Raw genomic sequence first — 25,215 nt, forward strand, 5'->3', positions numbered from 1 at the left:
CTCAAACGGCTTTGAGGACATTGTAGGTCGAAGTTTGGACAGCTTGCTTTTTGAAAGTCCAAAAGCGCAGAAATATACTGATGATAGATCAGGAATTTGGTAGGGATATGACTGAAGGTCATACTCGACTTATTACTCATTTCTTGTTCCATATTTTTCCAGGAAATAACAATACTGCTCCAAAAAAGAGGGAAACATTTATATATCTCCGGTTCCACTAGGCCGATTGACGAAATTCAAATTGCTTGTACCATGTCTGGAAAGCGCGGCTTAGGATATATATTAAATTTATATATAACATTGCTCTAACATAGGCATTTTGACAAAAAAATCGGACTTTTACTGAAATAATATAGCAATGTTTTTCCATATTTCGATTCTACGACTCAAATTTTGCCTATATTAAATTTTGTAATTTTTGGTGAGAAATTTATTCAGAAATTTAAAAATTGATCTTGGCGCATTTTTTCCAGTTTTTGCCAAGGAAAAAACTTGGCGAAATTTTTAATTTACAGCAACCTATTTTCCTTACATTTTTTCCGTTGTGCACGAGAGGGAAAAGTCATCGTTCATACTTTCAAATAATTTTAACGCAAACCACATTTGCGCAAGCCACATTTTCATTATTATAGCTTATAATAATTACGCCAAATTTCAAAACGCGCCAAAATGTAAATTCACGTATATCTTAGGAAATTTTGAATAAAAAACTTTAATTTTTTGCTATGCTTAGTAATGCATCTACTTTAAAATTGTGAAAAAACAATTGTGGGTTATATATCAAGATTTTTTCCAAAAATTTATAAAAATTATTTTAAAACACAAATTTTAAAAATAAATCATAAAAAATGGGTGAATTTTATTTGGAATGAATTTAAATTTCGAAATATGAAAGAAAGAATCAAATAAGTTTTAATAAAAAAGTGATATTAATAAATCTCTGTCAAATTCAATTAACATGAAGGAGTTAAAATTTTGAGAGCAAATTTTTTAAAAACTACTCCTGCGATTTTTACAAAACTTGGCGGTTTGGTATAATTTGAGTCCTACAATCGAAATATGGAAAAAAAAATAGCATTTAATTTCAGAAAAAGTCCGATTTTGTGTCAAATTACCTACATTAGAACAACGATATATATGAATCTAATGCATATCGTTAAGTCACGCTTTCGAGACATGTAAAACGCAAGTTGAATTTCGTCAATCGGCCCAGTACAACGAGAGATATAGAACTGTCCCCGCTTTTTCTCCTTTCTCCCGGCAGTGTACATTTTGACTTGTCACTTCAGATTATGTCTTGATGCAGTTCTACTGATTGATCACACTGTGTGCAAAGAGAAGTTATTTCATATTTTAAAATTGGATATAAAAGTGTTTCTGGTAATATGTCGAGTTGATCTTAACATTTTTCTTCTCTCTCTTTATTTTTAATTTGCCGTTATATGAAAAACATGCAACAATCATAAATCCCTTAGAAAAACTTTCTTTAGATGCCTTGAATTATGTTTGAAGATTTTTTTCTCCTCTTTGATGATAATAAATGGATCTCTTTTATTGCAGTCATTTAAGTGCACCCAAGATTCGTATAGTGTGACAACATTTTCCCATTTTTGTCCGGGAAGATGTTTCCCATAAAAAATTCTGCAGCGAGTTCTGCGTTTTGCGATATGGCATTTGAAACATTCCCTTTTTTTTCTTTTTTTCTTTTTTTTTTTTTTTTTACCTGAGGATATACACTTATGTCCATAAATTAAGGATAATGCAAACTCAGGCAAAGGAAGAGTTAGAAGCAAAACAAATTTGACTTATTTGTAAAGCTTATTTATTAAACAAAAGGTAAAGAACAAAAACAGATGCTATATGTTTGATATTATTAAAAAAATTAGCGATTTTTTTCTCCCTGGAGCAAATTACAAAAAAAAAAAAAAAAAAACCTATTTACGAAAAACCAATATTACATGGTTGGTTTGATTGTTAATACATTGTATGTCTCCCAGACGATGCAATACAGTCCGTACAACGCTTAGACATGCTGAGTATCAAATTATCGATATGATCTTGGGGGATATTACACCTCTCAAAAAGCAATGGTCTCCGACGTACCGGTAGATATGTAGGAGGAGGTTGACGGGCTGCAACTCGTCGGCCAAGCATGTCCTACACGTGCTCTACTGAATTCAAGTCCGGTGAGAATGCTGGCCAATGTATACGGGTGATATCCTCCGATTGAAGGCATTCGCTTACGATGTTTGCACGGTGAGGACGGGCGTTGTCATCCATAAACACAAATTGTGCGCCCATGGCGTCCCGAAACAAACGTACATGTTGTTACAGAATGACGTCCCGATAGATTTGTCTTGTTATGGTTCCAATTTGAACATGCATTATTCTGGAACCCAGAATAATTCTACTCCAAACGAGCACCCCTGCACCACGGTAACGGTGTCGTTCAATGATGTTTTCTTGGTGGTAACGGGTACCTGGAGCTCTCCATATCAAAGTCCGGCGAGAATCAGACTGCAAGCTAAACCTGAACTCGTCGGAAAACATCACACAAGCCCACTGTTGCGGTGTCCACAATGCATGCTCTCTACTCCAGGCTAACCGCAGGCGACAGTGAGTTGCAGTAAGTGGAACGCATCTGACAGGTCTACGAGCATATAGACCAATCTGCCCTAAGCGTCTGTACACGGTCTGCCTTGAAATTATCGTACCAGTGGTTGAAGAGAGCTGACGAGACAGGTCTGAGGCTGCGCTCCGCCTGTTGCTTTTGGCAATAACTGCCAAATACCGGTCTTCATTCGGCGTTGTAACTCGGGGGCGACCTGTGCTGTAACGTCTACTCACATTACCATCATCTTGGAATCGTTGCCAAAGCCTGGAGATGACACTGCAATTCCAAGTTCGTCTGATACTTCCAGTTGGGTACGCCCACATTCCAGACGGCCGATAATTCTACCACGTAAAAAATCATCCAAATGCGTCCTTTGTGTCATAACTATTGGGTTATTGCACTGAAATGCTTATAAAGCGCCTGCGAACAATTTTACTCTTTTGCCTGTATTCCTTATATATCACTCTCTTACACTCTCGTCATTGTGACGTACCATCGGTGACATATGGTTACTTCCTGAAATTTGCATATGATTCTTGAAGATGTGTGTAGTGATTTTACAGGTGATATATTTATTTTAGAGTTCGATTTTCGCGTGACTCCGAATTATCCTTAATTTATGGACATGAGTATATTTGGAACAATTTTTCCATTTGAAGCTAAATTTTGACCAGTTTTACCTTTGTTGTTGACAACATTACCTATCGTTGCTTTAGATATCGAAAAACTACAGCTTTCACGATGTTTTCTCGATTTTTTACGAATAATTTTTATGCGGAAAGAACACAAATAGCGCTTGCCATCCATTGCTTCTTTAAAAGCGACATTTTGCATGAAAACAAAACTGTCAAGTAGCAGACGACAGTTCATACTTTCAAAAATATATTTCCAGTTAAAAAAATATTCCAAGCAAATTTTTTTTTTACCGTTAACCAAAATCTTCTAAAGATTGTGCAAATAACCTCTGTATAAACCTATCAAGTTTGTTGCAATATATTTCATTTATTATAGGAATATACGATGCATATATTGTATAGACAGATGTGGTACGACAGCAGATTAAAATATGACCAAAATTCTTCCGTTCAAATTGTGGGGGATAACTGGCATGCCGCCCGTATATGGACACCTACCATCCACGTTGTTAATGACAAAGATATTGGGTCGTTTGCTGGAGGCGCTGAAGGAACTGTACTACTGCACATCGATCCAGATGGTTCTGTGATGCTGAGTAAAAGGTAAACAAGCTTCCAATCCTTTGTGAAACATATTAAATTACAAATTTTCAGAGGGATTCTTATTTTTTTATTTGGATTAATGAAGCAAATATGTATTTGTAAGTTATTCATGTATATTCTTAATAAAAAGCTTTGTGGAGGTTGATAAAGATCTGCAGAAATTCCTATAGAATTTTATAGATAAATGTTCATCTATAAAATTCTACAGAAATTTTATAAAACCTTCACAGAATAGAACTCTGTCAAAGTGATGTTTTGAAAATTGATATAAAAAATAAATCCTGGCTAATCTTTGGAATATGGTAACAGGTAGTTTGGCGACATTTTGGTAAGGCGATAAAGGTTACTAGCTAGAACTTTAGCAGTGTACATGGATAAAGTCAAGAGTGTGCGCAATGCCATTTTTGTGCAATTCTGGGATGTTTTTTTAAGTGAAAATAGGTCAACGTGTACATGGATACCGTGTATGTGCAATTCTTAAAACCGCGGCAAGCAGTGGCGTGACGGCAGTGGGCGATTCTGCACTTTCTCCCACTTTCGCCCCTAATCTTCGTCATGATTAAGCACTTTTATTCCATAAAAGTTCTAGCATAAGCGTAATTCGGCTAGCAGATTGTTGGAAAAAATATTGAGTAAAAAAAAATAAACATGCCTTTACTTCGTAAAAACAAAATGGCATCCAAAAAAAAAAAAAAAAAAAAACTAGCAGGTTGCTGTAGCAGGGTTGGTCGCCAAATTTTCGCCAAAAATTCGTGAAGTTACCATAATCCAAAGATTAACCTAAATCCTTTATAAAATTTTTGTACCATTTTGCCCAATAAATATGCATAAAATGCATAGAATTCTATAAGCATAAATTCTATCATTGCATAGAATCAACTTGCATAGAACTCTATAAAACTCCAATATCGTTTTGCATAGATCTTAAGATTAAAGAGGTTATCACATCTATCGATGGTCCCTGCTAGACGGCACTTTTCTTAACGAGATTCTGGTAGCACTGGTTTAATGGGAGAATTCCTAGAAAAAAAGAGCTCCGCTGGAAGCAAAGTCCCGCCTAGCTACGGAAACGGTGTACCGGCTACGCGGGATTTTTTGAAACCTCGCCGAAAATGTTTCGGCTGCAACTCTGTCCCGAGTACAGATTCATTTCTTCAAACAGATAAAGTCTTTTCCAGAAAACTGCAGTGTTCTCTTCCATTAAAGAACTGAATTCACAATTTGGAAACTAAATTTCTGGCGCATTAGACGCAAGTATTGTTGTCCCTCAGAGTTTGTACATATAGACCGGATTCAAAACGTTCTAGTTAAATGTGATTCAGAACGTTATACAGAACTTATACAGATTCAGCATGTTATACAGAAGTGTTAACAGTACAAGTATTTGACGTGCTATTGCTCGTTATAAACCTGTAATCTATAGACGACATTTCAGAACGTCTGCCCGAACGTTAAGACAACGTTCTGCTAGCACGTTATAGAAACTGTCATAGAACGTTCTATGAACGTTATATAAAATTGTTAATAGTTTTATTGTCCATTAATGAGCTACGACTTACAGACCTAATTCAGAACATTTTGCATGAACTTTGAAGGAATGTTCCACTAGATGGTTACCGGAACTTCCATAGAACACTCTAGGGACATTGTAACGGGCAGTCAAAAAATGGTGTTACTAACAATACAAAATTGTTAGTAACACCATTTTTTGACGTTTTACTGCCCGTTATTGAACTGTAACATTTTGACGTGATTCACCGCGTTCTGCCAGAACGTTAAAGGAACGTTATGTTAGAACGTTAGAAGAACATTCATAGAACGTTATAAAAGAGTGATAGTAGTACCACTTTTGACGTGCTACTGTCCGTTATTGAGCTGCAATACATAGAGGTGGTTCAGAACGTTCAGGTAACACGTGCCAGAAACGTTGTACTAGAACGTTAATGACACGCTGCATGAAAGTGTTATAAACACAAGTATTTGACGTGTTACTGTCCATCTTAGAACTGTAACATATAGACGTGTTTTTGAACGTTCTGCTTGAACGTTCCCGATTCATTTGTGAAGCACTTGCACTGAACGTTCCTGTACTAGTTGCGTATGTGGGTTTTCTGGAAATGTTCGGTTTCTGAGAATTGTTCCTTTTGACTTTATTCCATAACAAACCTACACAATTTCAAAACTATATATTAAAGCAAATTTTGAATTTCTGTTGTAATATAATATATGAGAAGACATAACTCGGTTAACACATCAACTCATCCCAAAAGTTAAACCTTCAAGATTAGCAAGTGACATCTTTCTAAACCAAGTATTAGCAGGACACGGGGTTTCCCCAACTAGTATACATGTATAATATAAAGCGAGCGCGCTTTTTACATGGACTTAGAACAGCTGATGGGTTGCACATTATGTCCGAAGGCGCCAAATTAAAGGATATGAGAAAACGTTTCTTTAAAATGAGACTTTTCTTGGAAAGCATCAAAAGTTATCTTCATAATACATAAATAAGTATACGCAATATATCTACGAAAAGAAAATTGACATTCATCTTTTCATAAGTTTCATGTTTAATGTACACCTTGCACACACATCCATGTCTCGAAAGCGCGACTTCTGATATATATATTAGATTTATATATAGCATTGTTATAACATAACATAGGCATTCTGACACAAAATCGAACTTTTCTGAAATGACATACTGATTCTAATTCAGAAGTCAAACAACAAAAATCAGCGTTATATTTACAAAATTTTCACAGGACTAGTTTCGATGGTTTTACCGAACCACCATCTTCAGCTGCAAAACCGCAAATGAACCAGATAGGAAAAAAATTTCCCAATATTTTCTTATTTATTTTTTTAAAGACGTATTTTTTAGTAATTTTCGTAAGTTCTTCGAAAAAACTTTTGAATTTTTACCATCACCTTAAAGTAGATCTATTGTTAGATCCACCTACTTGCAATCGACTCTGTAGAACAAGAAATATACAACTGTCCCCCCCTTGTTTTGCGCAGAGTGTACTTGTTATTGTACAACTTCTGGATAAAATTGTATTTTCCTGCTCCTCATGTGTAAATATGTATCACTAAAGCAAGAACAAGCATATTATTTTGAATTCTTCATGCTTTAATTTGTAAAATTATGTGTTATGAATTTTGTACATTTTGTTTAAATTATTTAATAATAATAAAGAGTGGGGTGAGATCAATCAATCTATCCAAATAGAGTTACTTCTAATTAATTCGGCCAAAATTAATTACTCAGAACTCTAATTTACTTTTTTCTTTAAGTCGTATTGGCTTTTGGTGATACCTCTGCTAAAAGGTGACGACAGTTCTATCCATTTCTTGTTGCAATATGTGGGAAACAGAAGGGCAAAAGTAAACACATCTCATGAAATTGTAGAGGCATTAGGTTATTTTGAAAGCAGAAGACATCAAAAAGGAACAATGCCTTCGCCAGGACTCGAACCACGGGCCTCTCTAATAAGCGCCGAGTGTGCCGCCCCCTACACCGCGAAGGCATGCTAAGAAGGCGGGAGAAATATCTTATAAAATGCTGAATCATTGAACAGAAATTTTTGCTTTTCCTCTTATAGATAACACTTTTCAGCTTATAAAGTTATATAATACTTTGTGTAATTCTTATTTACAGTATTACTTATGTGATACAAAAGTAAAATCTTGTAAACGCGTAAAAGGAATTTAAATCCTAAAATTCATTGAAACAGTCTGTTACAATAAAAGACTCCACTTTTTAAATAGAAAACTAAATTTATGCTGTTAATTATAAAATTTTAATTACTGAAATAAATACTCCTAATAATTGTATATGAACCTCTGATAATAAAACTGGTTTCTTTTATTTAAATCATCTAGTATTAAAAATGTGTTTACTTTTATTGAAATATTTTTTGAAATGAAAACACTACTGAACATTTTTATTATAAAAGAGTTCACCTAATTTTCTATAAGATTTTATTGTCCACCACCTTTTTTAGTTGCGAACTACTCTAAAGTCGTTAGGTTCCTTTGAAGCAGGAGACGTGAAAAAGGCGAGTTCCCTCGTCGGAACTCGAACTTGGACTTCTCCTATATGCGCCGAGCGTGCTACCGTTACACCACGAAGGTATGCTGAAAAGAGGGAGAAAATACATTATAAATTGTAAATTAGCCCTTTTTACTTCCTTGTACGAAGTAAAAAGGAAGTATTGTAACCGCGAAAAGTTTCAGGCAGCATATTTCAACGAAAATATCCATTTTGACCGCTATCGAATGCAACTGAACGATGTTTTTGCGTGATATCTGTACGTAAGGACAGAATAAAAGACTTCAAAAAAATTATAAAACTGCTTTAAAGTGAATTCTGAAGAGAATTTTTCGTGGCGTCTGTACGAACGTATATATGTACGTACGTATCTCGCATAACTCAAAAACAAGTAGCCTCAGAACGTTGAAATTTTGTATATAGGGCTGCTATAACATGTAGATGTGCACCTCGTATTTTGGTTGCAGTCAGCCGCACCAAACGTATATAAATATATTTATATATATATCCACTCTGTTGCCCGGCTCAGTGATCTCAGTTTCTTTACTCTTATATGTTTGTAAATTGTACATTTTTTGCTTTAAAAATGATTGAATTATGTTGTTTTTATCTTCCGGTTAAGGTTTTTATGCCTTTAGTAAATCCGTATGCAATATTTTTAGAATTATCAACAATTTTAAAGTTGTTTAAGTGCCTCTAAGACTAATAATTTTTTTGATGGCGGCCACAGCAGACTAGTGGATTTGTTGCCAATCTAGAGAAACTTAGCTTCGCAACAGCAAAGATAACGCCTTCATTTATTATTGCCAATTAAATCATGCTTAATCCTTTCTGGAAGTTTTTCGAGGAAATAAGTGTTTAAGATTTACTTCGTAATTTTTAATGCAGATATTTTGAGTTTTTATGTGTTTTTGCCTTTTCCATTTCTCTGAAGATAAAATTTATTCAAAAACACACTAACTGACGAACTATATTTTCTAGAGACGTTTTCACTTCCATGAAAAGTTTTCAGGTCTAGTTAAATTCTTGAAAAAACTTGAAGAATTCTAAGATTTTATACCAGTGTTGAATGTAAGCAAACTCCTGAACGGAATTAAATTAATCAAACAGAATCATAATTTAGCTCTGATTTAAGATACAGTGTCTCAAAAAAGTGATGGAAGACTTGTGCATTACAAAAGGAAACTGCAATAAAATAAATTTAAAAAACATGTAAAATTTTTTGTGGGTGTGTTTCATACTTAAATTTAGCAACATTTATTACATAACATACATTTTCTCAAAATATTAAAATATTAATTTAATAAAAATACAATTGTTTAGAACGGAGCAGAAAATGGCTCACTTAAGTGATGGGACACTACGTACTATGGAACAAAAATCGTCTGAAGTAAACAATAAAAATATCTTTTGGGGTATTTATTTTTACTCAAAAGCAATTGCCAATAATTTATAAATTCGTCTGCAGTATTTCTCTCCAGTTTGTTTTGGAATTTTTGTGTTTTTTAGCTCTGTGCAGCCATGAATGCTAAACGAAAAGAAACTTTTCCTGGAATTCGAAAATTAGTTATTAATTTGCATATTGAACGTGGAAGATCTATTAGAGAAACTCCTGAAACAGTTAACTTCAGTCATTCAACAGTTTTCAATATCATTAAACGATATAAAAAGAATAATATGATTCAGGATAAAAGAAGGCCTGGCCGACCATCAAAGCTATCCAATGGAATAAAGCGGAATTATCGTTCGAAATATTTAAAAAAAAAATCCAAGAATGAGTGATCCTAAAGTTGCTGCTGATTTAAAGCATTATATGGAGTAATTGTTAATTCTGAGACTATTAGAAGAGTAATTCTATCTACTGGATATCACGGTAGAGCAGCCAGGAAAAAATTCTTCGTGAGTGAAAAGAATAGAAAACTCAGACTGGCTTTCGCAAAATCCAACATAAATAAGAATTCTGATTACTGGAATGAAGTTATATTTGCTGATGAGAGTAAATTTAATATATTTGGTTCTGACGGTAGAATCTTGGTGTGGAGAAAACCCAGGGAAGAATTTCACAAACAGAACTTGGTGCCAACAGTAAAACATGGTGGAGGAGGAGTTATGTTATGGGGGTGTATGTCGTTCGCTGGAGTTGGTAATCTTGTTTTTATTGACAGTATAATGGATCAGTACAAGTATATTGACATTTTAAATCAAAATTTGAAATCTTCAGCACGAAAATTGAACCTTCATAACGATTTTAAATTCTACCAGGACAATGACCCCAAGCACAGTGCTTTGAACGTTAGACTCTGGCTGCTGTATAACTGTCCTGAAATAATAAAAACACCCCCACAATCTCCACAATTAAATCCCATAGAGAATATTTGGCAAGAATTGGAATCATGAATTCGCAAACACACCATTTCTTCAAAACAACAATTAAAATCGGTGCTTCAAGAAGAATGGGGTAAAATCACTCCAGAAATCACAAAAAAAATTAGTCGAATCCATCCCAAGAAGATTAAATCATGTTTTAAAAGTAAAAGGAAATCCAACAAAATATTAAAACCTTTCAAGAAGTAAAATTTTTGGATAAATATTTGATGGAAAAGTAAGTGTCCCATCACTTAAGTGAGCCATTTTCTGCTCCGTTCTAAACAATTGTATTTTTATTAAATTAATATTTTAATATTTTGAGAAAATGTATGTTATGAAATAATTGTTACTAAATTTAAGTATGAAACACACCCACAAAAAATTTTACATGTTTTTTAAAATTTATTTTATTGCAGTTTCCTTTTGTAAAGCACACGTGTCCCATCACTTTTTTGAGAAACTGTATTTGCAAAAAATTCGATGTTTACAAATAAGACAAAAATTCTGGCAGAATCATTTTTATCTGAATATTTTGTTTTGCTGAATCAAAACCAAGCGATCCGGTTGGCGTTGCCATTCGACAAAGAAAAATCTCGAATACGCGAATTTTACACTGCCCGACATTTGGCACTTATTCTTTGAAATATTTTTCCTTGCAGAAATTAAGCTTTCGCCCACATCTTCACAGGCTGTATATATACACTTTTTTAAAGCGTTTAAAATTCTATAGCTGACTGAATTGCGTTGTCCACTTTTTCAAGTAAGACGCAGCTGGGTTCAAACCTGAAAAGGTCTTTCACAAAATTGTTTCTTCTTTTTTAGGCTTCGAGAAAAAATCCTGGAAAATATGGTTATTAGATAATCTAATTTTCGTTGTAATTTATTAAAGCGTCATAGGAGAATCCTGCATATACATAATCGAAACATTTCATTAAATTTGTTTTCTTTACATATTGCAGGATGACTAATTACCCTATTTACGTTTTAGTTTAAATTGGTATACCATGAGCATTTATTTTCCCTTGAGTAACGTTTACTGTCTTGAGAACAAATATTCCGTAAGAAAATAGATAAAAACGAATCAAATTTAATACAAATTTTATATGCAACATAATTTATTCCTGAAAAGTGGTCGTTGAAGACTAAATGATACGCAATAAATAATTGAAAATCAAATCGTTGTACCAGCAAATGTGGTATGTATGTTTCTTGGAATATACCATATTAAAAAAATATACAGAGATTGACAACTAATTTTATACCGATTTTTTCAAAAACCAATTGACTGAAAAATCCTCTTACATATTCGTTTATTCAGTATGGAAACAAAATAATTTTAATGCATACATAGTGAAAACTTTAGTTTTAATTGTGCACTAAACAACATCAGCTAATAAATTATGAAATATTATTTCATTTTCTTTGCAAATATATTTTTTAATGTTTTTATGTTAAGAATATGGTTACTTGAAATAAAAAGTGGGAAAATCAGACAGGTATATTGAATGTTTGAAAAAATATAATATTTATCAGTGCTGGTAGATTAATGCTAAAATATATTGACATAACACAACAATATAGTTTACATACATATTTCTTTATTTACTTATGAGGTATTTCTCCCGCCTTCTTAGCATGCCTTCATAGTGTAGTGGTCAGCACGCTCGGCGCGTATCGAGATTCCCGTGGCTCGAGTCCCGGCGAAAGCGTTGCTCATTTTTCATCTCTCCTGCGAAATGACCTAATGCCTCTACATACTTTCTATTGGTTGCTTTTACTTACAGACTATGTACGAAAATATGCTAATTTGAAAAGTACTTTTAGATGTACATTTTGTTAATTCTCATGCGAAAGATAACTTTAATTACTCAATTTTTTTTATAATTTAGTACGTTTTAAGAAAATATTAAAAAATCAGGATTCGAGAATGGAATTCGTGCTCTCTTTCTTTCTATCTAGAAGAAAAAAATCTGAAAGGTTTCAGATTTTAACAGTCGCCCAAAAGGCTTTGTTAAAGTTTATTTACGCCTTCGCAGAGCTCACAGTCTACTTACGTCTGCTGTTGCACTCACTCCTGCTAACCCGTGTTTTGTCTTTTCAGCTTTATTATTAAGCATCGTTTTCTTCGAACTTACGCCGCATATAATTTAATAAGAAAATCACAAAATATTTAAATTAGAATTCTACTATCTTTCATATAACATAGAATAAAGAGCCTGAAGAGGGCGAAGCTCTAGCATAAAAATAAAATTTCTGGGACTTGGCGAGATATCGCCAAGCTGGCGAAGGTTTCCGCAAATAATTTTTGTTGCCAAATTTGGCGAAAAATCACCAAAAGTCGCCGAGCTTGGCGACAATTTAGCCACGTTTTGGTTCGGTCCCCGGATAAGTGTGTGTAATTGGTCCTGTAATTGAATAAACTGCGATTAATCCCTATATATAACCGTAACCGTTTCCGGCCTTTGTATGTAACTTTAACCGCATGTGTCTTCCAGCAATTTCGAGAAATGGAAGGCACAAGACATTCCTCGGCGATTAGAGGGCAACATTATAACCCCGGAGAGAGCATCAGTTTTCAGGTTACAGTTCAGAGTTGATTTCAGAGTACTGAGAGATCTCTCCGTGCGAGCTTCGCTCTTGCACTTTACATTGCGTTGTGTTTAGCGTTCTTAGTAGTTTGTAGCAGTAACTACTGATTGGACTCTGTTCAGAAAAGCTGTACAAGTACAAGTAGTCTTGTGGAAATTTCGAGAACTGTAAAGTGTTTCTTTTGTTGAAATAACCTTGATCAAGCTGTAGAGACATTCGGTATTTTTTGGAAGCAAGAGAAGTGAAAAATGAACGACGCCTTTCCCAGGAATCGAACCACGGACCTCTGAAATGCGCACCCAGCTGCTGACCACTACACTAAGAAGGCATGCTAAGAAGGCGGGAGAAATACCTCATATACTCCCCCTTTTAAAGGGTGACTGTGGTTTAGGGGACCCAATCGCCAAATCCTGGGTGTGGAGAATCATCAGCCACCACCCATTTAGTTCGGGAGCCACTGTAGAGACATTAAGTATTTTCGAAGCAGGAGTGATGAAAAATGAGCAACGCCTTGGCCGGGAATCCAACCACAGACCTGTGGAATACGCGCCCAGCTTGCTGACCACTACACTACGAAGGCATGCTAAGAAGGCGGGAGAAATACCTTATAAAGCTATCATAGATTCCGTATGCATTCACTCCATCACGAACCTGTATGCACGTAACAATACATTAAACCCTTTGGGGAAAACAGAATTAAAACTAAAAGACTTAATTACAGCTGACATATTCTATAAGTTCGAAGCTAATTCAGATCTTAAACCCAAATTTAATCAAAATAATAATCATCATTGCTCTTTTTAGCGGACAAAAGCCAATTCTATTCTACAAAATAAATACGACAAAGTAGAGTTTCTCAACCGCCGGTCCGCGAAATATCCAGCTATCTGTCCAAAATCCAAAGTGTCATAGGCCGACAACCAATATTACAACAGCACCTACATTACAATAACAGAAGTTTACTAAATTATTTTTGTCTTCATGATTTATTTATGTGAAAAAATTGTGCCAATGATTCGAATTACTAAACTTACCGGTCCGCGAGAACGTACCGAAATATTTTATCGGTCCTCGGAGTAAGTCCAGTTGAGAAACACTGCGATAAAAGTATCCTGTATTTAGAACATTAGACTATATTCTACTGCATACCATAACAATTGCCAAAAGTAAATCATGTTTAATTACGCCAATTTAATTACTCTTTAAAGAAAAAAAATTGAACTTTTATCCGTTTGAGATAGCGTTATGTGTACCGATACATTTTCTGCGTTCTCCTTCATGTTTAGCTGATTATAAGTGCCCGAGAAATTCTGCAGTGGATTAACATTAGTTGCAGCGAGTATGGAAGTCCGACATAATAAGATTGTGGACGAATATGGAATATAGGATTTGAGCACTAAGCCAATTAAAGATAATATTTTCAATGCAGTTCCCTTAATTTGAAATAAGACATGCATTCAATGTAATGGTTTGGTGAATTCTGATTAGGCAATTAATTGCCTATAAATTTCGCATTTTTGTTTTAGGATAAATAAAAGAGAAGCTTATTTGTTTTGTTGAATGATTCAGTGATGTTCAATTTAGCCTTTTCCCCACTCGGTCCATCACGTGACCTTCAGTAGCAAATTAGCTTTCATTTGTTATCCTCACATAAAAATGTAAAAAAAAAAAAAAGGTGGAAATTATTACTCTTCATCCATTGTCTTTGACCCTCTAGCGGCCGAGAGTTAACAACTCTAAAACACTGTAGTTCGATCCGAGGTTCGAATCTCGAGAACGGGCTGGCTGCATGGGCGTTTTCGTGGTTTTACTCATGCGTAACGTGTTAATACGAGCCAGTTTTCCTTAGAAAGTCCTCCACTACATTCCGTGTAGTACCGCTTAGGACGGAAAACGTTGTAGATTCTTTAGGATTTTTTAGAGGCAGAAAAGATTAAAAATAGCAAACGCCTTCGCCGGGAATCGAACCTCGGACCTCTGGAATACCGACCCAGCGTGCAGAACCATTACACCACGAAGGACTCTAGGAAAGTGGGAGAAATATTTTATATACTCCCCTTTTTAAAGGGCGACTAGGGTTTTAGGGGACCTAGTCGCCAAATCCTGGGTGCGGAGAATCAGCATCCACAACCCTTTTAGTTCGGGCGCCACTTGTAGAGACATCAGGTAATTTTTGGAAGCAGGCAAGATGAAAAATTAGCAACCGCCTTCGCCGGAAATCGAACCACGGGCCTCTGGAATACCGACCCAGCGTGCAGAACCATTACACCACGAAGGACTGTAGGAAAGGGGGAGAAATACCTTATATACTCCCCTTTTTAAAGGGTGACTAGGGTTTTAACGTACGGACAGAATAAAGCTCTCCTTATCCCAAAACGGATTGTAAAATGGATATAAAATGGATTCAGAAGACATTTCTTTTTCACCTCTGTACTCTCACACGTACGTACGTACGTACAGGTGTATGTATCTCGCAAAACCGAGTAACCTCAAAACGTTGAAATTTCGTATATGGGACTGCTATAACATGTCGTTTTACGCCTCCCTTTTTGGTTGTATTCGGTTACATTGAACGTAAATATAATATGCATGCACACCCACGCTGTTACCCAGCTCGCTGAGCTCAGTTTTTCTTATTCCTATATGTTGGTAAATAATGCTTTTTTTTTTTTTTTTTTTTTTTGCTTTTAAAGAGATTGAATTATGTCAGTCTTGTGTTGCGATTTAGGTTTTTATACCTTTAGTTAATCTGCATGCAACAGTTGTAGAATTATAAACACTTTAAAAGTTGTTTAAGTGGTACTAAGCCTAATGAAGCTGTGGTTTGTTTACATATGAAGCTCTTAGTAGAATAGTGAATTAAGTCAGTTTGTGCTCCAACTTCAGTATATTTTTGCCGAGTGGGACCAAAAGCAAACTTTCACTTTTGTGTGCCGAAAAATCTGCCTTCTTGCCCGCTGGCGTGTTGTTTGTTTTTGCGTAGAAACTAATTTTGTAATACTAAAAACTGTTTTCTTAACTCTCTTTAACTTATGTTTTATCTTTTTCTGTATTTTAAAATTTGTAATGAGGATGCTTTGAGTTTTTATGCATTTTTGCCTTCCGCGAAGTGAGAACTGAATTAATTGTATCAGAAATATATATCTAAAGAAATTCGAGGAAATAAGTTGAAATGAAATGCAGCAAAAAACGTGTATAATTTAATAGACCGTATAAGGAAGTCATGTGGTGTCCACATCAGATTTTTCTTAGAAAGTCCTCCACAAAGGCATCCCTCCCTTCGAGCATATATCCCTAACGTGCTTTGCCGTATCTAACTAACCTAACCTAACTCATATGTCAAAACTCTCACACGTTTTCTATTTTTCGTATTATTCGTATTTCCTATTTCGTACAAAATTGTAGAAGAATTTTGTTCTTCTTTTACTCTTGTTAGTTCATTACATTGTGCTGCATTGTTCAAGATAAAAGTCCTTTTAAAATGTTTTTTAAAAATACAATGAAAAATATTGAAACCCAGAGGAACAAAAAAGATGTAATTTATGATGGCAGGTCTTTAGACTGAAACGGATCTGTGTATTAGATAATGAAGAATCAATTTGCATGCATGCATATGTAATACGTAGGTTCCTCATTTATTGCGGATAAACACCAGCACCTACAGCCACACAATTTTGAACGCACATAGTGTTCCAACGAACATGTGGCACCTCGAGACTCGAATTTTAAATTTCGAATTTGTTTTTTATTTTCCTTTAAGTTTTGCGAAATTTTTATTAAAAATCTCAGCGACTTAAAAGCAATATATTGCCCTTCAGCAAAGTGTTGTTATCCCAAAAAGAGCTATTAGTCTCGAAATGGGATTTTGCGTGGAATCCCTATAACGCATTCTTTAACTTTTCATTCGAGTCTGTTGCCATTCAGGGAAATGTAAAATATTTTCAAATTGAATTTATCTGTCTTGGATTAACAAACTTCGGCAATTCTTAAGAATATTCATTTCTTACTTTTGAGTCGGATTGGTTTAAATAATAAAAATGCATTTATTCCATGATCTATCTAATTAACAATATTCAGTATTCTTATAGAATGACATTACATATAATTTTATTATTTATTTCATGTTTTGTAAAACGTTAATGAATTTTTTATTAGCAAACTCAACTATATGGAAACGAGCAATGGCAACACTGTACATAATAAAACATTTTTATCCGAAATTCTGAAGATATGCTGTTTTTAAATATTTTGTGATTTTGCTCTTGAATCGAATTTTATGTGGCGTAAGTGAGAAGAAAGCTTTATTTAATAAAATAAAGATAACACACAAAACATTAAAAATAAAAAGACAAAAAAAAAATCTGTAATTGATATGATGAACTGGGAAAAGACTGCGAAGAAGTAGGAAAAATATATACAAGCGTTTGAAACTGCATCGGAAATTGTAAACATATGCTGCTATGCTGCTTTTAAAATTTTAGTGATTTACTGTTTGAACTGCACTTGGCGTAACTTCGAAAAAAACGATGGTTAATAATAAAGCTAAAAAGACAAAAAAAGGGGGGTTCCATTTTCATTCCTGCTAATCCATTCCCTGAATAGATTAGCAGGATTCAGGGAGAGCGTAAAAAAAAATCTTAACAAACCCTTTTTGGCGACTCCTAAAGTCTGAAACTTCTCTTTTTTTTTTTTTTTTTTTTTTTTTTTTTTTAATGTTTTAAATTTAATTATTTAAATGAAATGTGTATACCACTCGGCAAAGCATAAGATCTTTGCCTTTTAATTTAATCAACAAACTCAGCGATTTTAAGGCAATATGTTGCCACCGCCTGGAAATTAAATACTTTTATCATCCCCGATCTTTTCCTCTTTTTATTTTTATCTTTTTAATTTATTTTTTATTTAATTTTATCTTTTTATCTCGTGTTACCCTTCAGCAAACTGTATGATATTTAAATTTTTCTTTCAAATTAAACCTGCCTCTTACTGATTCCATATTAAGCGATTTAAAAGCAATGAAGGCAGTTCTTCATCTCTTATTTTCATCAATTACTAGCTGGACATTAGATTTAAATTATTATATATATGTAATAATAAAATTCCATAATCAAGAATACACTTAAAATTCCTTATGATGTACCAGCTTTAGTAGTAGCTTAAATTATCAGACGATAAGTTTTAAAAAAAAACAGGATCCACTTGTTATTATTCAGGATAAATAGCAGTTACAAAATCAGATATCCGAAGTAAATAAAAAGAATTACGAATAACTTTTTGTATGAAGTTTACTGCATCGTGACATTTAAGAAAAAGCCCCCGATGTTCTTTTGCGAGTCCTTTTATAGCCTCTGGAAAGGTGGAGCTTCCAAGAATGACGTCAGCCTCGTCAGCCAATCCAAAAATATTTCCAGAACATTTTATAACTGTACGTGTAGAAAAAGGCGGGAAAAATCTGTATACGTGTATGTATGTATATGATAAAACAAAGGTACCTAAAGCCATCATATTTTGAATAACGTCTCCACTCGAATATGGCCATCTGGAAGGCCAAATTTGCAATTTGTTTTACTATCAATTTCATATTTTGTAAAGAATTTGTGAGTTTTTGATTAAGAAATTTGACGATTTCAAAGCGAATAATGGCAACACCGTACGGGAAAAAAATATATCTCCCGCGTGCGAGAATGTATAGCGGAAATTCTAAAATTATTCTCTTTTAATTTTTTAATTTTTTTTTTAACTTTTTTTTTTTTTTTTTTTTTTTTTTTTTTTTTTAAAGAAGCCCAAAAAGGTAGTAGCCCAGAAGAGCTATGATCTATTAGTCTCAAAACGGCATTTTGTGGCCTTTCACTATAAACGGCGAAAAACTTTTTGAATGGTTGCAACCAAATATTACAGCCCTGTATCATATTTAAAGAAATTAACAATAAGGAACCTGTATGAATGTATGTATGTTTTTCGCATAGGGATAAAACCACAGTATCTATGAGTACTGTCGTTTTATCCCTATGCGATTTATCCTTATCGTTTTATCTCTATAGAGCCATCGAATTTTGAATAATGTAAGTTTCTATTGGAATATGCGCATTTGGAAAACCCAAATTTGGAATTTGGAATTTGTTTTATTATCTCTTTCATATTTTGTAAAATTTTAACGAATTTTTGATTAACAAACTCAATTGTTTCAAAGCGGGCAATGGCAACACTATGCAGAAAAATGCATTTTTATCTCCAGTGCGTGAGACTGTCCAATGGAAATTCTAAAGATATGCTGTTTTTAAATATTTTATGATATTGCTGTTGAATTGAATGTTATGTGTTTTAAGTGCGAAGAACATGAAATTAAGTAAATAAAGGTAATACACAAATCGTTAGAAAAACGCCCTTTTCGGCGCAATATGAAATCTGAAAGCTTTCAGATTATTTTTATTTTTTTGGGGGGGGGCGGAAGGCTCAGTTTATAGGAAGTTCACTGTACGTAATTCAAAAATGAGGTGGAGGAACATCATTTGCTCTGAAAATGGATTCTAATTTGATGTACATCGCTTAGGCTTGAGGCACACCTGAAACGGAAATTTGTTCGAATTCCGCATGTTTACCTTAATGCCGAATGGACATATTTACTGTTTCCTATCAGTTGCGGCAGTGTGTCAGTAGCAGTGTGTGGTAGATAACAATGTGTCATAATAATCTTTTGGACGAAACAAGTGGAAAATAAACGTGAAGATTTCGAAAGAAAATCACTTTAGCCGAAAGAAATCTGCGATAGATCCGGAGATAACCCACCAACTTTTTGCCTTCTGTAATGAGATTCATAAGTTGACCGACTGGGTAAAAGCGCTAAATTTCTTTTTGACAACGTGGTCTTGCATCTATATCATTTTTCAACATTTTCTTCATATTCAAAGTGATTAAAAAAATGTATATAAAAACTGTAAAAGAAGCTTTTATTTAAAATTCATAAAACCATTAATGAACTAAAAAGAAGAAAAATAATTTAGCAGTAAATTTAATGCGCAGCCGCCCAGACAGTATTGTGGTTAGGGGCACTCAATATTTCACTAGCCGAAAGTCCTCTCGGGAGGTTGGTGGTAGGAAAAGTTGGTGGGAAACCCCTGGAACAGTCCCCGTGACCCCCCCCCCCCGCTATGCTCTTCATCAAAACTGCGGGCGGAATGAACTAAGTCGTACTGTCACTTGTATGGTATTCACTTGTATGATCATTTTATGAATAATATTGGTTTTTAAAACTTTACATTGGAAACATTGTAATTTACGATCATCTGAATACAAATACTCTTCATTTTATCTAGTAACATCAGGAACAATTTTCTAAACTGATATTTTATTTTTTAGCCCAAAGGGGCAATTTGCCCGGAAGGGCTATTAATTTCGTTTTGGCATTTTGCGTTGATCACTATAAACGGCGAATCACTTTTTAAATTGTTGCCACCGAATGTTAGAGTCCTGCATTATATTTGAAGAAATTAAATAATGAAGAATCTGCTGCATGAATGTATGTATGTTTCTCGCATTGTGATAAAATAACGGTACCTAGACCCACCAGATTTTGAATAACGTACGTCTCCAACCGAATGTGGGCATTTGGAAGCCCAAATTTGAAATTTTTTTTATTATTTATTTTATATTTTGTAAAGCATTTATGAGTTTTTGATTATGAAACTCAGCGATTTCAAAGCGAGCAATGGCAACACTATACGAAGAAAAATGTATATATATATATATATATATATATATATATATATATCCAACGCGTGAGAACTGTGTATCGGAACTTCTAAAGATCTGCTGCTCTTTTAAATATTTTGCGATATTGCTGTTGAATTGAATTTTATGGTTTAAGGGCGAAGAACATGATGTATATTAAATAAAGGTAACAAATAACACGTTAAAAAAAAACGCTGCTTTGAGCGTAATTATGAAATCTTAAAGCTTTTTTTTTTTTTTTTTTTATCGAATAAACACAAACATTTCTTTTCTCAGTGTGTGTATAATCCCCCGAATGTAATTTCCAACTCTAAAATGAAATATTTCGGTCAGTTGTATGGAAGTTTCACTTTTTGTATATTTTTAAACTGAGAATAACATTTTCCTATACATAAATTTAGGGATGTCATAAAAAGTTAGATTCTGCAAATTAAAAAAAAAATATTATTTTTTAATTTTAAAGTGCAAAAATATGATATTACTGCTCATTTCGAAATCTTTTGCAAGATGTTCAAATTTTCTTATTTTCTTTCAAACTTATAATTTGCTCTAACTATACTTAATGTTTCATTATCATGAATAATAGTTTAGTTTAGGAATACTGGAAGCTGTAAATGGAACATGGCATTACAGTATAAGAAAGTTCAAAAACAGTTATTTACTTAATTTCACCAACTTCAGCTAAATATCCGTAACCCACATTTGCCCATTAGATTTCAATACACCTTTATTTTCTCAGGAAACATTTTAAACATGCTGTCAGATGATATCAACAAGTGATGTCGCTTACAAACTACGGACGACAATAAAAATCCCAACTCATACCTGAAGTCAGCGTATAAATACCTAAAAAGACATCAATTCAATTAGATTGTTCTAATCTTATTGTATTTTGAAACATATTTCATAGCAGTTTAAAGATGTCTGTTAACTGAGTCTGAATAATTAATTCTATGCAAATAACATCCACATTTTCGCAGTAACTTCGTTTCAGCAAATACATTTTGCAGAGAATCTATTATAGATGGCAGCACAGTTCAGCAGCCTTAGAAATAGAACTTTTTTTTAATAGGTAAATCTTCTTTAGTTCGAGAGACGTTATACAGATATAATATCATAGCATTATGCATTTTAATACAAAATGCGTGTAAATAAAATTCGTTAAAAGGTATTTTATTACATTTTCATTTAGAAGGTATTTCGGGAAGCACTTCCGCAGAGAACGCGGTAAATGTAGACATCGCCAACTTTGGCGATAATAGTTCAAACCTGGTAACCTAGCTAATTCATCCTATTCACTTTTGCGAAGGTTGTCGTTGTTCGCATTTGGAGATTTATATTCTTCTCTTATTTATTATTATTTTTTCTGAATTTTTTAACAACGAATAGATAGAAATATTTTCGCATAATTAAAGAAGTTTTCGTCTAAAGGTGCCGGTTCTCGGCTCGTCAGTTCGGGATCAAAGGAAGAAAATATGGAGGGAGGGGTGAATGCTAATTTGTAACATGGCCTGTTCACGTTATGTTCTTAATTATTAACAGTTGTAAGCGCGCAGAACCATGAGGTTTCCAACCCCTATAATAATTTTAAAATGTATAAAGTTCTAGTTTTATTAACAATGCTACTGAAGAAAATTTGATTACTGTTGAAGGTTATTTGTATTGTGAAATATATTATGAAAAAGGACAGGTATTTGTTTCAACGTAAAATGCTTTAAGCTGTACGCAAGTAACTTGGAAAAAAAAATACTGAAATCTACGTAAAATGGATAGGTCATGCATTCATTAATATATTACATGGGCATGGCTGTTACCGAAATACATCAATCATCAGGCAAAGTACTTAATAATAAAAAAAGACACTTGTAATAGAAATATTAGTATTCTATATGAATTAGAGGAAATACATATAAGTATAATGTAAACGTATGTATAAGAATACTAGTTGTTATTTTTTAAATGAATTTTTACATCCTGTTATGTTTAATACATTGTTTTCTGTGCAAACTTGAATTTAATACAAATTTATTTTCGTATATCACGTTTAACCTGTTAGTTTTACATCTACATACTTATTATCTGTGAATTTTTACTACATTGTCTGCTAACTTGAATTTACATACACTAAAAACAACGTTTACAAAATATCACGCTTACGGCTCGGCTCAAGCTTGGCGAGGAAAAATGTAACGGCGCCAACGGGTTCTTTCTCGAAGCGCCAACGGGTTCTCTGCGGAAGAAAACCCGTATTTCGTTACATTTTTAACCATATAAAAATTAAATAATTGGTTCAAACGAAAGGAATAAAGTTTTGAATAATTTAATATTTCTGAAGCGAAATAATATTTGCCTTTGAATGACGATTTAGCACGCGAATTTTTTTATTGTGAGAAAACATAATTCATATAATATTTAAAACTTCATCTCATTCTGTTTTCCTTCTAATTCATGCACAGAGACTTAATTCTGTAGTAGCGGAACTATATTATTATTCTAAATTGTATAATATATTCAGTGGCGTAGCTAGGGTGGGGCAAGGGGTGGGGACATCTGTCCCCGGGCGCAGCATCCAAGGGGCGCCAAATTGATGCTACGAAATTTTTGAATTAAATGTTTTCCATTCTTGGCTCACAGAAAGGGGCGCAAATTCGTCAGTTTTTCCCGGGCGCTGGAAACTCTACCTGAATATATTTTGTAATATTTGTTTTGATATGATTATTTTTGTTTAAATGTTTATATATGCAAAATAAATGCGAACCATTTATGAGCTTAATATTTCTTCAAGTAAAACTGGAGTGGCTATATTCCTGCCTGCTCAACAATTATTCACTTATGCAAATTAATTTGGTCTTAAAAATTCTTTAAAAAAATTATTGAGATTAATTTTTTTGGAATTACATATTTCTTCATGGGTAACTTAATTTACATATGCTCTTAGTATAAATGCACTTAATTTACCTATGCTCTTAGAATTTAAATGATATTGTAAATTAGTTCGCAACACTAATTAATTTTTTATTTTTGCAATTAAAATTTAATTTAATTTTTAATTTATATTAGCTTTATACGAACAGAGAATATTTGTTAAATTCAATATTTTCATCTTATTATTTTTCATAGTTTTACAAATACATTTGATAACTTCATGATTAAATTAAAATTATAAACCTAATATTATAAAAAATTGCTTAACCTAATATGTATTGTTAAATATTTGAGAATCTGTATGTACATTTGCCGCATTTTGGAAAAAGAACGCCACCTAGTGTTATCAAATTCTGAACACACATAGTTCCTCCGCCCTTCGAATATATGCAACTTCGATGCCCGAATTTTAAGTTCCTAACCTGTTTTTTGATTTATTTCTTATGTTATGCGAATTTCAAAAACATTTGATTAAAAGCTCAGTGATATGAAAGTTTTATATTGTCATCTTGCAAAGTGTAAGATATTTATGTTTCAAATTTAACTGGAAATCTTCGTTACATAATAGAAATATGCTGCCACTCGGCAAAACGCAATATATTTATTTGATTTTCGAATTTAATCAACAAACTTCACGATAGTTGTATTAAGTGTTGAAACTGCCCATATTAAAATATTTTTATCTTCCACTCAGCATTGTTTTTGTTCAGTAAAGCCTAAGATATTTAATGTTTCTTTCAAATATTAAGATATTTAACGTTACTAAGATATTTAATTATTACTAAGGTATTTAATGTTTCTTTCAAATTTATTCTGTTATTAATCAACAAATTAAGGGATTTAAAAGCAATAAACGCTGATTCATTTCAATTATCATTAATTAATAACTAGACTCGTGAAATTACTCATTAAAATCATATTTTTTTTTCATTTTCATAATAACTACTTTAGTTTGCTAGCCGAGCAAGCAGCTAGTTTTATTAAAAAGGCATGCTAAATTGTAATACTATAAATAATAAAAATTATAAAATCTTTATAATATGATTTTTTCTTTCTCTGGTAGGGTGAAGTTGAGACCGTTTTGCAAGATGGAATTCTATAGGTATCCTATGGACAAACAACAGTGCACGCTAGAAATAGAAAGCAGTAAGTCTGACGCTTTAAAAATACATAAACGAAGTCTTTAGAGTAGCATTCTTATAATTATCATATATAATAGAAATCCGTTCTCTTTTTATATGGTTTTACATAAAATTATGGTTATACATCAAAATAAAACATATAAAATATCAGTTTTTATATGGTTATATATCCGTTCTCTTGTTATATGATTCCTTCCCATTTTACTTCCTTGTACGAAGTAAAAAAGGAAGTATTGTAATCGCGAAAAGTTTCAGGCATCATATTTCAACGAAAATATCCATTTTTATCGCTATCAAATGCAATTTAACGATGTTTTTGCCTGAAATCTTAACGTAAGGACAGAATATAATGCACTTTTCCTCCCAAAAAATTATAAAACTGATTTAAAATGAATTCTGAAGAGAATTTTTCGTGGCGTCTGTGCGTACGTACGTGTCTCGAATAACTCAAAAACGAGTAGTCTCAGAACGTTGAAATTTTGTATATAGGATTGCTTTAACATGCAGATGTACACCTCGTATTTTGGTTGAAATCGGCCGCACTGTTATTAAATTGTG

The 25,215-nt window shown here is 33.3% G+C and overlaps 1 protein-coding gene across 2 annotated transcripts in view; it reads left to right on the plus strand.

The window, feature by feature from the left end:
- Positions 1-25,215, plus strand: part of LOC118190791 (glycine receptor subunit alpha-2-like) — a 96,730-nt gene that overhangs the window by 36,474 nt on the left and 35,041 nt on the right. For both annotated transcript variants that reach the window (XM_035361570.2, XM_085816129.1), the window contains 2 exons: positions 3,626-3,852; positions 24,579-24,661. In XM_035361570.2, the coding sequence (XP_035217461.1) occupies positions 3,626-3,852; positions 24,579-24,661 (310 nt within the window). The remainder of the gene's footprint in view (positions 1-3,625; positions 3,853-24,578; positions 24,662-25,215) is intronic.

Source organism: Stegodyphus dumicola, chromosome 4 (genome assembly GCF_044657685.1).
Source record: "Stegodyphus dumicola isolate Sdum_Otavi_A_Nest chromosome 4, ASM4465768v1".
NCBI classification, from domain to species: Eukaryota; Metazoa; Arthropoda; class Arachnida; order Araneae; family Eresidae; genus Stegodyphus; species Stegodyphus dumicola.